Here is an 18,658-nt window from a genome sequence, read left to right as displayed (position 1 = left end):
CAACCCCATTCTCCTGCCTTCTCTGTATAACCCTTGATTCTCTTACATTTACTCAATAACCATAAGTATAAAGTAGCCAATGTGTCAGGTAATTGGGTCTAATGCTGGAAGATCAAAGCCACCATCTCCAGTCACAGGCCTTGTTTCCAGCCATCAACTCCTGTCCCTCGTTTGCCAACTGTTCATACTAGGCAAGGTTTCTAGAAACCTTGTTTGCATAACAGACGAGTCTTTAAATTAAATTTAGACCTATAGCATGGGAACAGGCCCTTTCAACCCACAAACCCATGCTGCCCAATTATACCCAACTGACCGACAACCCTGGTACATTTTGAACGGTGGGGGATAATTGGACGACCCAGAGGAAACCCATGCAGACACGGGGAGAATGTACAAACCTTACGGGATTGAAACCCCGGTCCCAGTCACTGGCGATGTAATAGCGTTGCTCTTACCACTATACTAACCGTGCCACCTTGGATTGCATGAAAACACCATCAATGACTCGAGTTATTTTCAAATTTAATAACAATATAAGCCTCAGCTCTTTGATAGCTGAAACTCTCACTCATTGTCTTGGTCACCTCTAGATATTTCCCAGTAGAGATGTCTATAACCAGAGGGCATAGGTATAGAGGGGATACAAGGATGTGTAACGACACTGATTTGCCACAGCTTACAAACAAATAAAGAATACACTCACTCATTCCTTTCAGCACGCCAAGTCCCCTTTCTTTTATCATTCACTAGACACAACATTACATTATTCAACTCCCCAAACACCACCTGGTTAAACTCCTCTGACCTTCTCATTGGCTCACTGCCACATGGGTGATCCTGATGCTCTCACTCTCTCTCTCCTGCACTGGAGATTCATTATCCGTATACTGATGCTTAACACACCCGCACATGCGCACTATCATCCCTGCGCGTCGCATCACTTACGTCATCAGAGGCGGCCGGCACTGCTCCCGACGCAGGTAAGTACACAACCATGATAGAAGAGCTTTATCACCAGACAGTAGCTGGAGTTTGGAATCTCTAAATAAGCACCTGATTCATCAAGGCATGGAAGGCTATGGACCTACCATTGATGAATGGTATTTGGTTTGAGGGAACAGTCTGCATGGACAAGAACTGTTTCTATGCTGTATGACTCTATGACTATAAACATGATTATACCCATGGATCCCTGGTCAGCCTCCTGAATTCTGGACCTCATAAATCCAGAGTCATGCAAAATGATATGAAAACTAATTCATTTGGGATTTATGTGTTTGAAAAAGAATAGGATGAGAGGTAAGAGAAGGGAGGGGGGAGTAGCATTACTGGTCAGAAATAGTATCATAACTCTAGAAAGGGAGAAGACTGTAGAAGGAGTGTCTGCTGAGTCAGTGTGGGTGGAAATCAGAAATAGGAAGGGAGGAATCACTGTGCTGGGAGTAATCTATATGCCCCCAAATAGCCCTTGGGACACAGAGGAACAGATAAGCAGGCAGATTTTGGAATGGTGCAGGAAATACAGGGCTGTTGTTATGAGAGACTTCAACTTCTCTAATATTGACTGGCACTTCCTGACTGCAAGAGGGATAGATGAGGCTGAATTTATCCCCCACCGTTCAAAATGTACCAGGGTTGTCGGTCAGTTGGGTATAATTGGGCAGCACGGGTTTGTGGGTTGAAAGGGCCTGTTCCCATGCTATAGGTCTAAATTTAATTTAAAGACTCGTCTGTTATGCAAACAAGGTTTCCAGTAACCTTGCCTAGTATGAACAGTTGGCAAACGAGGGACAGGAGTTGATGGCTGGAGATGGTGGCTTTGATCTTCCAGCATTAGGTGTGTTCAAGAAGGATTCCTGACACAGAGGAGAGGAGAGGCCATACTGGACGTGGTTCTGGGTAATGAACCTGGTCAGTTGGCAGACCTCTCGCTGGGAGAGCATTTTGGTGAGAGTGACCACAACTCCCTGAGCTTTAGCATAGCTATGAAAAAGGACAAAAGTAGACAAAATGGGAAAGTGCTTAATTGGGGAAGAGATTATTACAATGGGATGAGGTAGGAACTAGAGAAGGTAAATTGGAAACAGAAGTTTAAGGGTGAAAGCAAAGAGGTAATGTGGAGGAAGTTTGGGGACCATTTGTGCTGGGTTCAGGATACGTTTGTCCCATTGGGAGAAGGAAAAGATGGTAGGAAGAAGGATCCGTGGCTGACGAAACAGGTGAGGCAGCTAGTCAATAGGAAGAAGGAAGCATATATTAGATATAGGAGGCAGGAAGGGCTCATGAGAAGTACATGGTAGCCAGGAAAGAGTTTAAGAAAGTACTTAAGAGAGCTTGAAGGGGGCATGAGAAGACCTTGGCATGTAGGATTAAGGAGAACCCAAGGCATTCTATGCATATGTGAAGAACAGAAGGATGATGGGAATGAAGGTGGGACCTCTAAACGATAAAGGAGGCAACATGTGCCTGGAGGTGGAGGAGATTGGGGAGGCCCTAAATGAATACCTTACTTCAGTATTCACAAGAGAAAAGGACCTTAATCATGGTAAGGACAGAATAGAACAATCTTGTGTTCTGGACAATGTAGAGATTAAGGAAGAGGAAATGCTGGATCTTCTCAAAAACATCAAGATTGATAAGTCCCCAGGGCTGGATGCTATATACTCCAGGCTGCTGAGGGAAGCCATTAGCTGGTGCATGATGGCTATGATCTTTGAGTCCTTTTTAACTGCAGGAGAGGTGCCAGAGAATTGGTGAATAGAAAATGTGGTCCCCTTGCTTTAAAAAGGTAATAGGGAGAATCCTGGGAATTATGGAACATTGAGTCATACGTCACTGGTGTGCAAACTATTGTTGAGGATTCTTAAGGATAGGATCTATGAACATTTTGAGAAGTACAGTCAGCATGGATTTGTAAAGGGAAGATCGTACCTCATGAGCCTAACTGAGTTTTTTGAAGAGGTAGAAAAAGAAATTGGTGAGGATAAGGTGGTGGATATAGACTTTTATTAAGGGATTTGACAAAGTCCCCCATGAAAAGCTCATTCAGAAACTAATGACGCATGGGATCTATGGAAGTTTGGCTGTGTGGTATTAAATTGGCTTGCAATGAGAATGCAGAGAGTAGTAGTAGAAATAAAGTATTCTTCCTGGAGGTCTGTGGCCAGTAGTGTACTGCAAGGATCTGTTTTGGGACCCCTACTCTTTGTGATTTAAAAAAATGACCTAGATAAAGAGGGGGAAGAATGAGTCAGTAAGTTGTGGATGATCCAAAAGTTGGAGGAGTTGTGGATGGAGATGAAGGTTGTCGAAGGTTACAAGAGGATATAGAAAGGATGTAGATTTGGACAGAAAAATGGCAGTTGGAGTTCAATTCAGATAAGTGTGAGGAGATGCATTTTGGAAGGAAAAACTAAAAGGATGAGTACAGGGTTAATAGTCAGTTACTTAAGAGTGTGGATGAACAGAGGGACCTTGGGGTCCAAATCCATGCATCCCTCAAAGCTGTCAGACAGGTTGATAGGATAGATAAGAAGGCTTATGGGATGCTAGACTTCATTAATAGTGAGATTAAGTTCAAGAGTGGAGAGGTCATGTTGCAACTCTACAAATCTCTTGGTAGGACCACACTTAAGAGTATTGTGTTAAGTTCTGGTCATCTCATTACAGGAAGGATGTGGAAGCTATGGAGAGGGTGCAGAGGAGACTTACCAGGATTGGATAATAAGATTTATGAGGCAAAGTTAGCACAGCTGGGACCTTTTTCTTTGGAGCATAGAAGGATGAAAGGATACTTAATAGAGGTCGACAAGATTATGAGAGGCATAGATAGGGTGGACAGCCAATGCCTGTTTCCCAGGGCAGGAATAGCAAACACAAAAAGACATATGTACAAAGTGAAAGGAGGGAAGTTTAGGAGAGACATCAGTGGTACATTTTTTAATGTAGAGAGTTGTGGGTGCCTGGAATGCCTTGGCAGGGATGATGGTGGAGGCTGAAACATTAAAGGCATTGAAGAGACTCAAGCAGACATATGGATGGAAGAAAAATAGTGGGTTATGGGGTAGGGAGGGTTTGGTACTTTTTTTAAGGGAATATATGGGTTGGCACAACATTGAGGGCTGAAGGGCCTGTGTTCTATGTTCATTTATTCATTCATGAACCAGCTGCTGACTGGTTCCTGGACAAGCAGAATGAATAGCAACATTATCTGGAGTTGATAGCTCCACGGCCTATGACTCAGCATACCTTGAATGTCAAGGCCCGTGTTTATAAACAGGGAGGTCTGATCTTTCACATGAATACAGAAAATTGGAGGGAAGGGAGACTAATTATGGAAGCTGCCACCAGCTATCTAAAACGTTTCCTCGTGTTTCTCATATCCAGCAGAATAACATTATCGGACAGAAAGATGATTACATATTTTTTCAGGAATATTACGAGATGTAAAACTAATTATGAGATGACTGAATCTCCAAACAGGCTTAGCTCATCTGTTGCCAATGTTCTTCTCTTTAGGACCGGCTACTCCTCTCTTCTTCCAACCTGGCATCTTTTATAAACGTAAGCTCTTCTAAACTCTATGGCAGCATCATAGCTTCTACCGTGTTTACTGCACCCATCACCTCGAAGTTTCCTGACTTAAATTGGCTCCGGTCTAGTAATGTCTGTTAAAAATTATCATCTTTATTTCAAATCTATCAATGTCCTCATTATTCTCCAGCTTTGAAAAGTCCTCTGCTACAGAAAACTCCCATGTCTCTGCACACACTCCCCACGTGACCCCCCCCCCCCCCCCCCCACACCTCACCTGACCTCTGTTCTGGGATGCCTGATTTTCATCAGTCCGCATTAGGCGCCATGTTTTCACCTTCGGCCAAAGAGCCTATGGGTATTTACATTGTTCCTATGGCTTTTTCCTTCTGTGAGATCGTGTATAAAGGCTATCTCTTTGACCAAGCATTTGATCACCAACCCTGAGACTCCATTGTGAGATTTAGTGCCAATTTTCTCTTACAAAAAGTGCTTTGACATTTAAATTTTAAAATTTAGACATGCAGCATGGAAACAGGCCATTTCGGCCCATGAACCCATGATGCCCAATTTACACCTAATTAACCTACACCCCCGGTATATTTCGAAGGATGGGAGGAAACCGTAGCTCCTGAGGAAAATCTACGCAGATACGGGAGAATGTACAAACTCCTTACAGACAGTGTGGGTTTCCAACTCCGGTCCCAATTGCTGGTGTTCTAAAGGTGTTGCGCTGAACTCTGCGCCAACCATGCAGCCTCAGTTTGGAATAATTTGCGGCCTTAAAATCAATATATAAATACATGTTATTGCTAAACTGTCTCAGAGATGGTCAAAATGGCAGCAGTACTGCCGGTGCTGTGGTCCTGAATGGTGAGAATATTCAGCAGGTTGAGCAGCATCAGGTCAGTGGCTTAATTCAACTTCATCTTTCCTCATTGATTTTTGGGATGAAGTGTGGAATGGCTTAATTAAAATATACGCCACTGCCAATTCTCATATACTGTATATATACTAAAAATGCATGCAGTAGTCCATGTTGGGTCTCACCAAAGCTTTGTGAAACTGCAACAAAACTTCCTTTATTTTTTGTACTCTAGCTTATTTATATCCCATTTTCTTCTTAATTACTTGCTGTACATGGGTGTTAATTTTCAGGATTTTATCAGTTACATCACTAAAATCCTTTTATGGACTGGGTTCTACTTTCTTGCAATTCAGAAAACATCTTTTCTGTTTTAACTCCTGTGATTAACTGTATATTTTTCCACATTATGCTTTTCCATTTACTATGTTTCTCACCTAGTTTCTCATCATTAACATGACATTCAAACATTGCCCTCTGAGTTTTCATCCAAGTCATTAACATAATTTGTAGAGTGCTGAGGCTCCAGTCCTGAACTCTCAGGAAACCCACCAGCACCAGGCTACCAACATGAAACCAAATATCTCCCAAGGATCTCCCAGTGGGTAGCTACTTTAATTCCACCTCTCATTCCCATTGCCTTATGTACTGTCACATGGAAATTGGAGGAGCAATACATTATATTATGTCTTGAGAGTCATGAAATAGAAATATCAACCTCTCTAATTTCTGGTAACTCCCTTTCTCCTTTCTTTTTTTCTCCCCTCTTTGTTTTCCCTCATTCCTCTGACTCTTCCTTACCTTCTCTTTGCTTGCCTATCATCTACACCCTCCTTCCTCTAGCTCCTCACCTTCCTTCCTTCTTTCTATGAGCATCTTTCTCAGCCCATTGAACCCTTCCCCATCTTCTATTAGCTCCTTTCTTTTCTTTCCCCTTCCACCTGTGATCACCTGTGCTCCTCTCCCTATCCACTGTCCTGCCTTCTTATTTGGGCTTTTGCCTGATCTTGACATCCTCAATGAAGAGCTGAAGCCAAAGACATCGACTGCCCATCACTTTCCAGAGAAGCTGCATTACCTGCCGGAAACCTTCAGCTCTTTGGTTCCTCTCTCTAGTTCCTGCCCTTTACCCTATTCTCTCTCCATGTCTAAGCATTACTCCCAACCAATGAACATTTCTTTTGTAATCACCTTTTCTGTACAATTGTTACAAATCCACATTCATAATTCCCTGAAAGTGACCACATGGGTAGATAGAGGATAAAGAAGGCATGCTTGCCTTCATAGGGCAGAACATTGAATGTAAACATTGGGACATTATATCAAATTTTACACAACACTGGTTAGCTCAATCTGGTCATCAAATCTCATCTCATAGGAAGGATGAGATCACATTAGATAGGGTGTGAGGAGATTCACCGTGATGTTGCCCAGATTGGAAGACTTTATGAAGACTCACTAGGCAGGGTGGATTTGTTTTTCTGGGAGTGAAGAATATTAGAGGGGATCTGAGGGGTAGGTGTTTTTTTTTAGCTCAGAGTGATTGATATCTGGAACTTGCTGCCAAAAGAGATGGTGGAATCAAATACAAATACTTAAATAAAGGGGTGGAAGAATTGCATCTTAATGTGGGTAGATGGGATTACTGTAGATAGGCAAAGAGTTGGCATTTGTGCAGTGGGCTGAAGGGCCATTTCTGTGCTGTACAACCCCATGCATCATTGACCTACTTAAAATCCATTTTTAGAATCCAAGTGCACCAGAATCAAACATTCTCACCAATCCATCCTGTTAGTTATGTCTACAGATCTGTCAAACACAAAGTTCCTCTCACAAAACAATATCCATTCATTATGTTTCTCAAATTGGTCAGAAGTCAAGTCTTACCAAGAGGTTTCAGCAATTCCCTCACTAGAACATTGATCCTATTCTCCAATCACTCATTTCTATCAGTATTTGAATTGTTTCCAATCTATCAGGCCTGTTTCAGTGTAAGAAGATCATCATGAATGCATTCACTTGTAGTCATCTTGTTTTAAATCTTGGGATGCAGACAACAAGGTTCACAGGATTTGGTGATTTTTTTTTTAGTCTCTTTGATTTCTTCAGTGATGTATGTCCACTTGTCAAATACAACTGGAATAATCTCCGATGGACTTCCAGAAACTAGGAGAGATCAGGGATGGGGGTAAGGTAGCCAGGCAGCAATCCGAAGGGAGCAGCATTTGGCTTTGCGTGGAGGCAATTGAGTGACCAGTGAAGGTTTGTTTGAAGGGCCCAAAGGGGATTATAATGGTTTGAGGAGGAAGCTTTCCTTTTCCTGCACTTATCAAATGTTTTCCTCCAGTTTACGGAATGCCTGGTTTGGGACATCCATGTGGCCACTGATAGTTTAATCGACTAACAAAATATCAAGACCCCAGTGCAGATTATATGAGTTCAAAACCCATCAGGATTGAAATTGAAACAGATGTTTCCAGTTCCACATGTAGAGTAGTTCAGAATCAAATATTACATATTTACGGATTGTACCCCCACACTCACCTAGGACCCCATCAAAAATGCCACTGGGAGGAGTGGGTGGGTGAAAACTGTCCCATTTCACCCTCCATGAAAATGTGATTGAGTCTGCCTCTTTATGGTAGCTCTTTAGAAGAGTTGTTTATTCAATTATACACCTATCCTCCAGGCTTTTAATAATTGTCACAGAATTTACTTCCATCATCTTTTCTATCAGAACATTATCGATAGGAAGGAATCTATTTGAGCCTGTGGAAAATTTGACTGCTTTCACAGAGCAAGATCCCATATACGTCAATATAACCTGTTTTTCAAGTGTTGTGTGGAGAATAAAACTTGACCAGGGTAGTGGGAGTACAACCTTGCTCTGAAATTATGCTAAAAGACCCTTCACATTCAGCCGACAGGCTCCCAGTTTAGCATCTCATCCTAAAGCGGCATTGATAATAGAACAGTAGTCTCTCAGTTCTGCGCTGCAGAGTCAGCCAAGATTTTGTACATAAAATTCCTAGTGTGGGACCCGAATTCAGAAAGTTCTCACTTGATAACAGACTTGGCAATTGGCAGAGTATCTGGGCTACCAAATTTATATGGACCAAAAACATTGAATTTTTATTCAAACCTTATATTCTCAGCAATATTAAATCATACATAAACATGAAATCACAATTTTGCAGAAAGATACTTGAAATAAAAATGTAATGTTTTTTAGTGAATGATCTTGATGTTGTAAATGTGATTTTGGTGGCATTGATATTAATTCCATTTTGGGACTTGAAAATTGTTCTAAAAATACTTCTTAATTTTACAGCAGCATTTTTGCAGACAAATATAATGATAAGACACAAATTAACAGCATTGTTCCATTGGGCAAAATGTCCGAAAGCATTAATTTGTGGCATTTCCAGTAAAACTAGAGGTACTTTTCAGCAGATTCAGATCACTTAAATGTAAAGCCTGATCCACATCTTATTTTAGGAAACAGTTTGACCTTAGGGAATGAAATATTTGCAAAAAGAAAATAGATTGTCAACCGACCTTCTGTCAGTTGGCAGAAGTTCCACAGTGATCACGTCAAGGGAGTTCCATGCTGAAATAGTCAGTCCATTGTACAGGCACAACATTCCAATCATCATGGCTTCACTTGTCCCAAACCACAGGAAGAAGCAGCTGATCCCAGACAGAACCATGGAGCCACCTATGGGGATTGATAAGGCAATAAGATTCAAAATGAAGCGGGCACAGAAAATTCAGCAATATATATTATAATCAGAGAATAGAAGTACAGTAAAACCTCATTAGAATACGATAGTTGGGGTCCAAGATTTCATACCGCATTACAGCCAAGTCGCGGAATAGATGCAAATACGTCATGATACAGGAAGCAGGAAAACAGAATGCTGTGACTCAAACCCTATAATAAGACGTTTAAGACTTAAACTCCACATATTAACATGCACATCTTGTAAATGAGTCCTAAGAGTCCATTTCTGAGTTTGTGGCTGTTAGCCTGGCATCCTAAAATCAGTGTTTGGGGTCCACAGACACCCGCGCTATAAGCAATTGCGCGGATTAACGAATCACGTTCTAACGAGGTTTCCTTGTACTTGTAACATAATATACAAGGATGGAAGTGACTTTATGGGAACAATGTTCATCACAATGTGAGCTGCTCAAGCAAGAAAAGAGTAAAATTTGTATATCTTTATCTCCTATGGACGCTGTGAGACCTGCTGAGTTGCTCCAGCATTTTTGTTTCTTTCTCTACACCTCACTTTTCAGGTCCTCAAAGGTCCCAAAAAGCCTTATAATCAATTACAGTTTATTGATTTATAGTCATGATTATATAGGAAATGATGAAGTTAACAGAAGGATCCAACAAATTATGAGGCAACATGAAAGGTTCATCCTGCCAATAACACAGATATTTCGTCTTGATTTCATATGTGAGTTCCTAGATAACACATAGATGAAGGAAAAGGTTCTTTATTTTAAAGTTGATGTAAACTGTACCATGAGGCTGCAAGCCTCTATTACGGATCTTGCATATTGCAGTCTCCTGCTCTGTGTCAGCCCAAGTATAATCAAACAGGAACTATATCCTTAAGACCTTGCTAGTGGCCCTGCAAACCTGATCACTATCATTATATTTCCCTTTCTTACAACAAAAGTAGCTTACTTTTAACTAACATGTTTTCTTTGTGTAACTCTGCAATTTTAACTTTAACACCAAGAACTTACATTTTCGTTACTATTAACATTGTTAACATTTTTTAAACTTGTTTTGTGTGTTCACATTTACATACAGTAAAAAACTGAAGGGCAAATAAGATAGCATTACTTCATTGTGATAGTACAAATTCTATCACCAATGTGTATATGTACAGATTGTAGTGTTGGATGACTGTGATTGGCTGAGAGTGTAGCCACACCTACTGGCAAGTCTTAAAGGATTGCTCCTAGCCAGACCAAGTCATTCTGGACTGGTCGACCTACTTGTGATATGCTCCAGTCTTTTAGTTAATAAAAGCCTTGGATTGGATCAACAAGTCTGGTTTTTTCGACGCGCATTACATTCATTCTATAACTGGAGTCTTTAAATTTGCTCTATGAGTCTCTTAGGAGGATTGACATGTCTTGATGGTCTCCTGATTGATTGTCCTTGAATTTGAGTTGTTGCCTCAGACGATGTCTTCTCAGCTGTGTATTCAGGTTGTTCAACGGTATCCATCTTTCCATCTACTGTGGCTGGTCGCATTTGAAGATCTTGTCGATTTCTTCACAGAACAGCACCTTTATCTGTCTGAATGGTGTATGATCTTGGCTGGACATCACAAAAGATAGTTCCTTTCTGAGTCCATAAGTTTGTTTTGTATTTTAGCCTTACTTGGTCACCAGTGTAGAGTTCTGGTAGGATTTTTGTTCTTCTATCAAAGTAATACTTTTGCTTTTCTTTCTGTTGTTCTTTGAACTTCCTCAATTTCTCCCCCTCTTTGTTTTTTGGAGGTTCTCCTGAATGGGTAGGTTTGATCTTATCCTACGTCTCATAAGGAGTTGTGCTGGTGACATATCACACTCTAACGGCATTGTGCATTATGCTAGCATGCTCTGATAGAAGTCCATTCTACTGTCTTTTGCCTTGTACATCAATCTTTTCACTGTCTGTACTGATTTTTCCACTAGACCATTGGACTGCGGAAAATGAGGACTTGATGTGGTGTGTACTCTTTGGCAAACTGTCACAACTTTAAATTGCAAAACTGGGGTCCATTGTCTATGAAGACCTCACTTGCCATGCCATGTCTGGAGGATATGGCTTTCATACCTGTTATTACAGCATCTGCAAGTGGTGGTGTTCAGTCTACATACCTCTGGATACAGGGAGTCTGTGACTACAAGATAGTCCTTCCCTTGACATTTGAATAGGTCAGCGCCTACCATTTGGTAAGGTCTGTTTGGTGCTGGGTGTGGCTTTGGTGGTTCTGCAGGATTGCTTGCTTGATATTTCCGGCATATTGTACAGTTTGACACTTCATTGTTGATTCTTGGCCAGTACAATCACAACTTGTGCTCTTTTCTTACACTTTTCGATTCTGAGATGTTCTCCATGGATTCTTTTTAGCATCTCTTTTCTCAGACTCTTTGGGATAAGGATTTTATTTCCTTTGTAGATGATGTCTTCAACCACTGATAGTTCCGTCCTGCAGTTCCAGTACTCTGAAACGTCAGGTGAGCAGTCCTGCTTCATGTTGAGTCATCCATCCAAGATGTTTTTTCTCGTTTGTCTCAGTGTTTCATCTCTGTTTGTCTCTGACTTTATGAGCTCCATTTTTGAATCTGATATGGTCAGAGCACTTGTGATCATGTCCACGAAGGCATTTATGTCTTCATCCATTTTGCTGTTTGTGGGCTCCCTTGTGTCAACAGCTCTAGACAACATGTCTGCTGCATACATTAGTTTACCCAGAGTGTACACCACATTCAGTGTATAGTGTTATAGCCTAATCATCATTATTTGTATTCTAAGTGGACATTCATTTAATGGCTTTTGGAAGAATGCAATCAAGGGCTTACGGTCAGTCTCTACACTGTTTGCTTGTTCTGAAACAAACTGATGAAATCTTTCACAGGTGCATGTGACGCTGAGCAGCTCCTTTTCAAGTTGAGCGTATCTTGTCTCCGCATCTGTCATTGAGCTTGAAGCATATGCAATGGGTTGCCAGTCATCATATTTTTGAAGAAGAACTGCACTGAGCCCACTATGTGATGTGTCTGATGATATCTTGATGGGTTTCACTGGGTCGTAAAACATCAGAACTGGTTCGTCTGTGAGCAGTTTCTTTAGTTCCCTCCATGACTTTTCGTGTTCATGACTCCACTCCCATTCAATGTTCTTTTCTGTTCGTCTTCTCAATGGAGCCATCTTTTCTGAGAGGTTGGATAGGAATTTACCCATATGGTTGACCATCCATTAAACTTCTGTATGTCCTTTTTGCATTGTGGTTCCCAATGGCAGACACCTTTTTGGGATCTGGTCTGATGCCCACACTGCCAATAATATCTCCGACAAATGTTAGTTCTGTCACCCTGAGCTGGCATTTCTCTCTATTCAACTTTAAGTTTGCTTTCCTTGTTGCTTCCAACACTTTCCTTCGTTTCTCATCATGCTCCATTCACATGGTTCCCCATACTATGATGTCATCCATTGAGGTATCAACACCATTCAGGTGCTCATAGACCATATAGATAGTTTTGTGATACACTTCAGGAGTTGACGTAACCTTAGGAATCTGTATCAGCCAAATGGACTAATGAACGTGCACAGTCTTGAACTTGTTTCATCCAATTTCAACTGCCAAAATTCTGATGATGTATCTACCTTGGTGAAAAACTTTGCATTTGCAAACTGTGACATGATTTCTTCATGCGTCAGAAGCTTAAAGTGATATCTCTTTATTGCTCTGTTTAAATCTCTTGGATCCAGGCAAATTCTAAGCTTTCCATTCTTTTTGTCCACAATGTTGAGTGAACTCACCCACTCCATTGGCTCATCTATCTTCTGAATCATGTTCAGGCTTTCCATTCTGTCCACTCTGCCTTTAATGGTTTTTGAAGTGCAAATGGAACTTTTCTTCATGGATGTATTATCGGTGGCACATGTTTATCCACTCTGATCATGTGTTCTCCTGGAAGGCAGCCTAGATCCTGAAATAGGTAATTGTACTCTTTTGTGAGTTCATCATAGACTGTTTCTCCTTCGCTTTCCACAACAAGGACTCTTTTTACCAGGTTCAATTTCTCACAGACTTTTAAACCTAGTATAGCCTGTATACTCTTTGGTACCATGATAAATGCTAACATGTGCTCTTTGTCCTTGTGTTTCTCTTTGACCATGCATTCTCCTTGCATTGGTATATCGGTACCTGAATATCCTGTCACCTTCACTTTTGTTCCATACATCTTTGGTCTGGGTCTAATGTTCTTAAAATCATTCTCTGATATTACATTAATTTGTGTTCCAGTATACAACTTAACTGGAATGTAGATGTCATTCACTTTTAATCTCAACATCCAGTCTCTGTTTTCTTTCTGGCTTTCAGTCACAACATCTACATAGAATTCCTCTTTCTCCCTTTCATCTACTGCATGAACCTTACTTTGTTGCACTTGGTTCCTACAGCAACAGGCATAATGGTTGTTTTTGTTTCCAAAAAATGCATGTTTTACCATATGCTGGACACTTTTTTGGTAGGTGCTGTATATCGCATCGACCACATGGCTTTCATTTTTGTTCTCTGGTCCCGCCTCTCTTTCCACTTTGGCGCTTTTTTTGTTAAATGGATTATGTCTGTTCTTGCTCACTGTACCCCATGTTGTAGCTAGTTTCACTGAACAGCTCTTTTGCCTGTGTTTTAACAGTTTCTGTAGCCCAACAGAGTGCTATGGTTTTTTTTTTCCAGGTCTAGACTTTGCTCTCTTAGTAGTCTTTCCCTTAGACTGTTACCTGGAATATCACACACAAGTCTGTCTTTTAATCAGCGAGTCAGTCAGTCAAATGTGAAGTTATTATATACCTCCAGGGCTTCATCACCCTCGACATGTAAGAAAACTGATGCTCTCACTTTATCATTTTTCCCATCAGCTCTGACTGCCACTAAATACAATCCAAAATGTTGTTTGAATCTGTTCCAATTTTCAGCAATGTTACCTGTCAGCTGAAATTTCACTGGTGGGTGTAATCCTTCCATATTTCACATTGTTAGCTTCTCTTCACTGATTAATTGCTGACTTTAGATTTTCCTTTTAAAGTATTTCCTTTTAATTTCCTTGATCCCACTGCTGACACGATATTTCATCTTGTATTCCTATGTGTGAGTTCTTAGACAACACATGGATGAAGGAAAAGGTTCTTTAAAGTTGTTAACAGCACCAGGAGGAATGTCATGAAACAGCAAGCCTCCAGTCTCCTGCTCTGTGTCAGCCCCTGCTGGCAGCCAAGTATAATCAAACAGGAACTATATCCTTAAGATCTTGCTAGTGGCCCTGCAAACCTGATCACTATCATTACAAGAGGGGCATGGTAGTGGTTTAACTTCTCTGCTCTTTTTCAAAATAGCTATGTGGAATCAAATCAATCACCAGGGAAGGCAAATTGACCCCAATTTGAAAGGCAGGACCTTTGACAATTCACCAATCCTGATGTAATAGACTGCAGTGTCAATATGGAATTTATGACCAGCTCTCTGGTGTGGATATGGATACAGTGCATAACCTTCAGATAACAGATATGAATCTGCTATCAACAGGTGAGAACAGATGAGAGTACAATAAACATTTTATCAGCATGGCAAGCTAATGAAATGTGCCTTCAGAATGACACAGCCCAACATAAATAAAATATTCACAATTTGTCAGTTTTTTTTCCTGTAGTTATTTCATGTGACTCATGGACTTTCATCTACTCCTCACTAGTAAGCAATACATTCTCTGCCACAGTTGTCTAAGAGTTTGCTTAGACGAACACCCAGGACAGCTTCTGAATGGAGTATGAACCATAGACACAACCTCACTTTCTCTTATTTTTGTACTAATTTATTTATTTATTTTTAAATTTAATTTTATGGCAATATATGCTCTGCAGTACTGCTGAATGACAACAAATTTCATTATGTGAAACGGTGTTCGTTTCTACTGTTACTATTGTCACATGAAGCTCATAACATCTAACCCTGGGATTTATACTGGAGATCTACGGGGCTCTTATCATTGACTTACCAAGAAAGGAATATTGACTGGAACTCACTTGGTACTAGCAGTTGATAAGATTTTAGAGACTCAACTCAAAAAATGAGCACCCACACTGTAGGTCTTCAGCAGAGAGAAAATTGGAATAATTCAACTGACATCTGCCTCGCGATCTGACACACATTAAGAGTGAAGGATTTCTGTGGTTATCGTCAAGAAGTACTGGTGGTTGGCAGGGCCTGAGTTTCCACTGATCTTTTGTCCCAGTCATGTGGCAAAAAAAATGCAGATGGGAAAAGAGCAGCAGTTTCTCTTAATTTGCAGTGACCTTTCTTTCCATCAGACCAAGGGAGTTAACATCCAGTAGAACAACTACTCGGTTGATAGGTAATAACTAAGGTTCCCACCCTAATTAATCTTATCTTTTAAAGAATGATCAATTTCAGTTTCGGACATAAGCAACCTGAGGAGAGTGGTCAAGAACTATTTCAAGTTTCAGTTATAAAGAGTAGAAGAAGGGATGATATATGCTGAGGAGATAAAGCTATTAACTAAGCCTGGATGTTGTAGGTAGATATCATTGTGAATCTCGCGATGGGAACAGCAAGAAAATAGTTAGGATCTTGCTACAATGCATATTATTGAATTCACATGTAACCATAGAACATTACAACACCGAAACAGGCCCCTTTTAGTCTGTGCCAAACTATTTTTTTTTTTGCCTAGTCCCACTGACCTGAACCCAGTCCACAGCTCTTCATACCTCTCCCATCCATGTACCTGTCCAAGTTCTACTTAAATGTTAAAATTGAGCCTGCATTCACCATTTCAGCTGGCAGATCATTCCACCCCCACTACTCTCTGTGTGAAGAAGTTGCCCCTCATGTTCCCCCTAAATCTTTCCACTTCCACTCTTAACCCATGTCCTCTGGTTTGTATCTCATCTACTCTCAGCGGAAAAACCCCATCTACATTTACTCTGTCTACCCCCCTTATCATTTTAAATACCTTTAATAATGCTCCACGGAATAAAGCTCCAACCTGTTTTACCTTTCCCTGTAACTCAGTTCCTGAAGTTCAGGCAACATCCTAGTAAATCCCAACCCCTATACTCAACACTTTGATTTATGAAGGCCAAAATGCCAAAAGCTTTTTTTAACAAACCTATCCACAAATGAGGCCACTTTCAAGGAATTATGTATCTGTATTCTCAGATTCCTCTGTTCTACTGCACTCCTCATTCAGTATACTTTCTGCCCTCTGAGTGAAAAGGTCTCTTTTAAATCTTTCCCCTCTCACCTTAAATCCATGACCTCTAGTTTTGGACTCCCCTACCCTGGGAAAAAGATGATAACTTCTTACCTTATCTATGGCCCTCATAATTTTATATAACTCTATAAAGTCCACCTCTCCTTCCTATGCTTGAGGGATAAATGTCCCAGCCTTTCCAAGCTCACCAGTGAATCTGTTCTGTACCCTTTCTGGCTTCATGATATCTCTCTTATAGTTAGGTGACCAGAACTGTGCAAAATATTGCAGGTGTGGTCTCTCCAGAATTTGTAAATTTAGATATTTTTAACAATTATAAAATTCTATTAAATATTGTCTTTTGTCATCCAGAGCAAGTCAAGATTAAAAAAAGCTCAATTCAAATGCTGTGAATGAATTGAGGACTGAATGGCCTACTCCTGTCCCTATTCTCTCAAACAAATAATAAGTACCAGTAGTAAATGGATTATTGTAACATCCATTAAAATTCAAATTAAATATCTGATCTTCTTGATGTCTAAATTCCAATGTTTAAGGGTTAGTACAGCTACTTTCAATAAAAAGATAAAATAGTGGTCCATTCAAGATAGTTACATTTTAAAAGATTGATGGAAAATAATTAAGCATGTTGTCTAATTTCATATATATGTTTATATTATGCATTGTTAAACAATCTAAATTTCATTGGGCACAAACTATTAAATGGTTCTCTTTGCATTATTCATCACACATTATTGTGCTCAGAAATACCAACTATTGGCACTTACCAATGTGTCTTTTTTAATTTTAATTCTTATTTAATTTTTAATAATAATTTAATTTTAAAAAATTTAAAATATTTTTTATTTTAAAAATATTAGACGTACAACATGGTTACAGGTCATTTTGGACCACGAATCTATGCCACCCAATTTACACCCAATTAACCTACGCCCTCCGGTACATTTTTTAAACTAGTCACATTACTAATGTCAGCTATATCTGAGTAGGACACTAACTGTACTAGGAAGGATGGCAGGAATGCAAATGCTGATGTTATGAAAGGATCTGAGTTTCAGAAAATTGGTCGCTAACTTTTGAATGTATTAATCATAGAAAATGGTAAGAGAGTCATAATGAATTGGATGATTTCAAAATATTAATGGGATTTGGATGAAATGAACAAGAGTAAATTGCCCTTGGTCACATTCCACTGTGAAATTGTAACTTCATACTATTACAAGCTCCCGTTTTATTTAGTGTGAGTATCACTTAAAGGGCTAGCACAGGCTGCAACTATTCACAGCTATGGAGAAACTGTGTGGCAACTAGTACAGACTGGAGCCAAATTCACTACTTTAGAGAGGAGAAGGTGCGTGTGTGTGTGTGTGTGTGTGTGTGTGTGTGTGTGTGTGTGTGTGTGTGTGTGTGTGTGTGTGTGTGTGTGTGTGTGTGTGTGTGTGTGTGTGTGTGTGTGTGTCCTCACTGTGGCTTCATTTCTGTGAGGCGCACTGGACAAAGTGAAAGAATTTCATGTATGTTACATTCTTAGTATAGCATTATGTGACAATAATAGAACCTTTATCTTTGTGGTTTTTTTTCCAAGGACACAGGTGGTGAGAGAGTCATGTGGGTGAAACACTGAAGAAACAGGATATTATTCACCAGCCATCTCATGGAACACTGAGATAAAGTGACTCTGTATGATATAGACTATTCGGCTGATTCTTCCTGTCAGGGGAATTATTGAACCTCACTGTGACCAAAGGAAAGGTCACTGTGATTGACCCGTACCTGGGTTTTGGATGCATCATGGAAGTTACTCATTTAATTTCCTCTATCCAAGGAAAAGGGAGTTGTGACAACCGTTTGTATGTAAGGATTTTTTTTCTGGAAGAAACTCAACAAGGATTTGTGAGTTTTCAGCAGTCTGGTCACTCAGTCTCTCCCACTTCCTTCATGATTACTTCTGTGCATCAGTTTAAAAGCCTAAATTTTGACAAGGGATTTCTAAGATTGAACTTTGGAATGACTTCGTAGAATTGAGCCTAAGCTCATACACACACATACACACATATTCAAGCATAGTTGGGGTTGATTTGATTAATATGCTATATTACTATTAGTTATTAATAAAAATATTGTTTTAAAATAAACAAATGTAACCTTGCCTTGGTCAATTTCTATTGCTGCTGGTCTGTGACATAACAATACTATTTTATGGATTTTTTTTCTCCAAAATTTAAA

General features: G+C 40.1%; 1 protein-coding gene and 1 long non-coding RNA gene across 6 annotated transcripts in view; one reads left to right on the top strand and one right to left on the bottom strand.

Annotated features, from left to right (window-relative positions):
* The window catches only part of sv2ca (synaptic vesicle glycoprotein 2Ca), a 226,386-nt gene that overhangs the window by 41,218 nt on the left and 166,510 nt on the right, over positions 1-18,658 (bottom strand). For all 3 annotated transcript variants that reach the window (XM_069937707.1, XM_069937726.1, XM_069937715.1), the window contains one exon: positions 8,957-9,116. In XM_069937707.1, the coding sequence (XP_069793808.1) occupies positions 8,957-9,116 (160 nt within the window). The remainder of the gene's footprint in view (positions 1-8,956; positions 9,117-18,658) is intronic.
* Positions 936-18,518, top strand: LOC138763488 (uncharacterized). Of its 3 annotated transcripts, XR_011357609.1 has the most exons (4): positions 964-980; positions 4,519-4,563; positions 14,535-14,724; positions 18,018-18,518. It is a non-coding gene; the product is annotated as an uncharacterized lncRNA (long non-coding RNA). The 3 variants fall into 3 exon arrangements; XR_011357610.1 differs by lacking the exon at positions 4,519-4,563 and having other exon boundaries at positions 936-980; XR_011357614.1 differs by lacking the exon at positions 14,535-14,724 and having other exon boundaries at positions 951-980.

Source organism: Narcine bancroftii, chromosome 1 (assembly GCF_036971445.1).
Source record: "Narcine bancroftii isolate sNarBan1 chromosome 1, sNarBan1.hap1, whole genome shotgun sequence".
In the NCBI taxonomy this organism is placed as follows: Eukaryota; Metazoa; Chordata; class Chondrichthyes; order Torpediniformes; family Narcinidae; genus Narcine; species Narcine bancroftii.
Note: the sequence above shows the minus strand (reverse complement) of the source record. Positions and strands in the feature narration are given on the sequence as shown.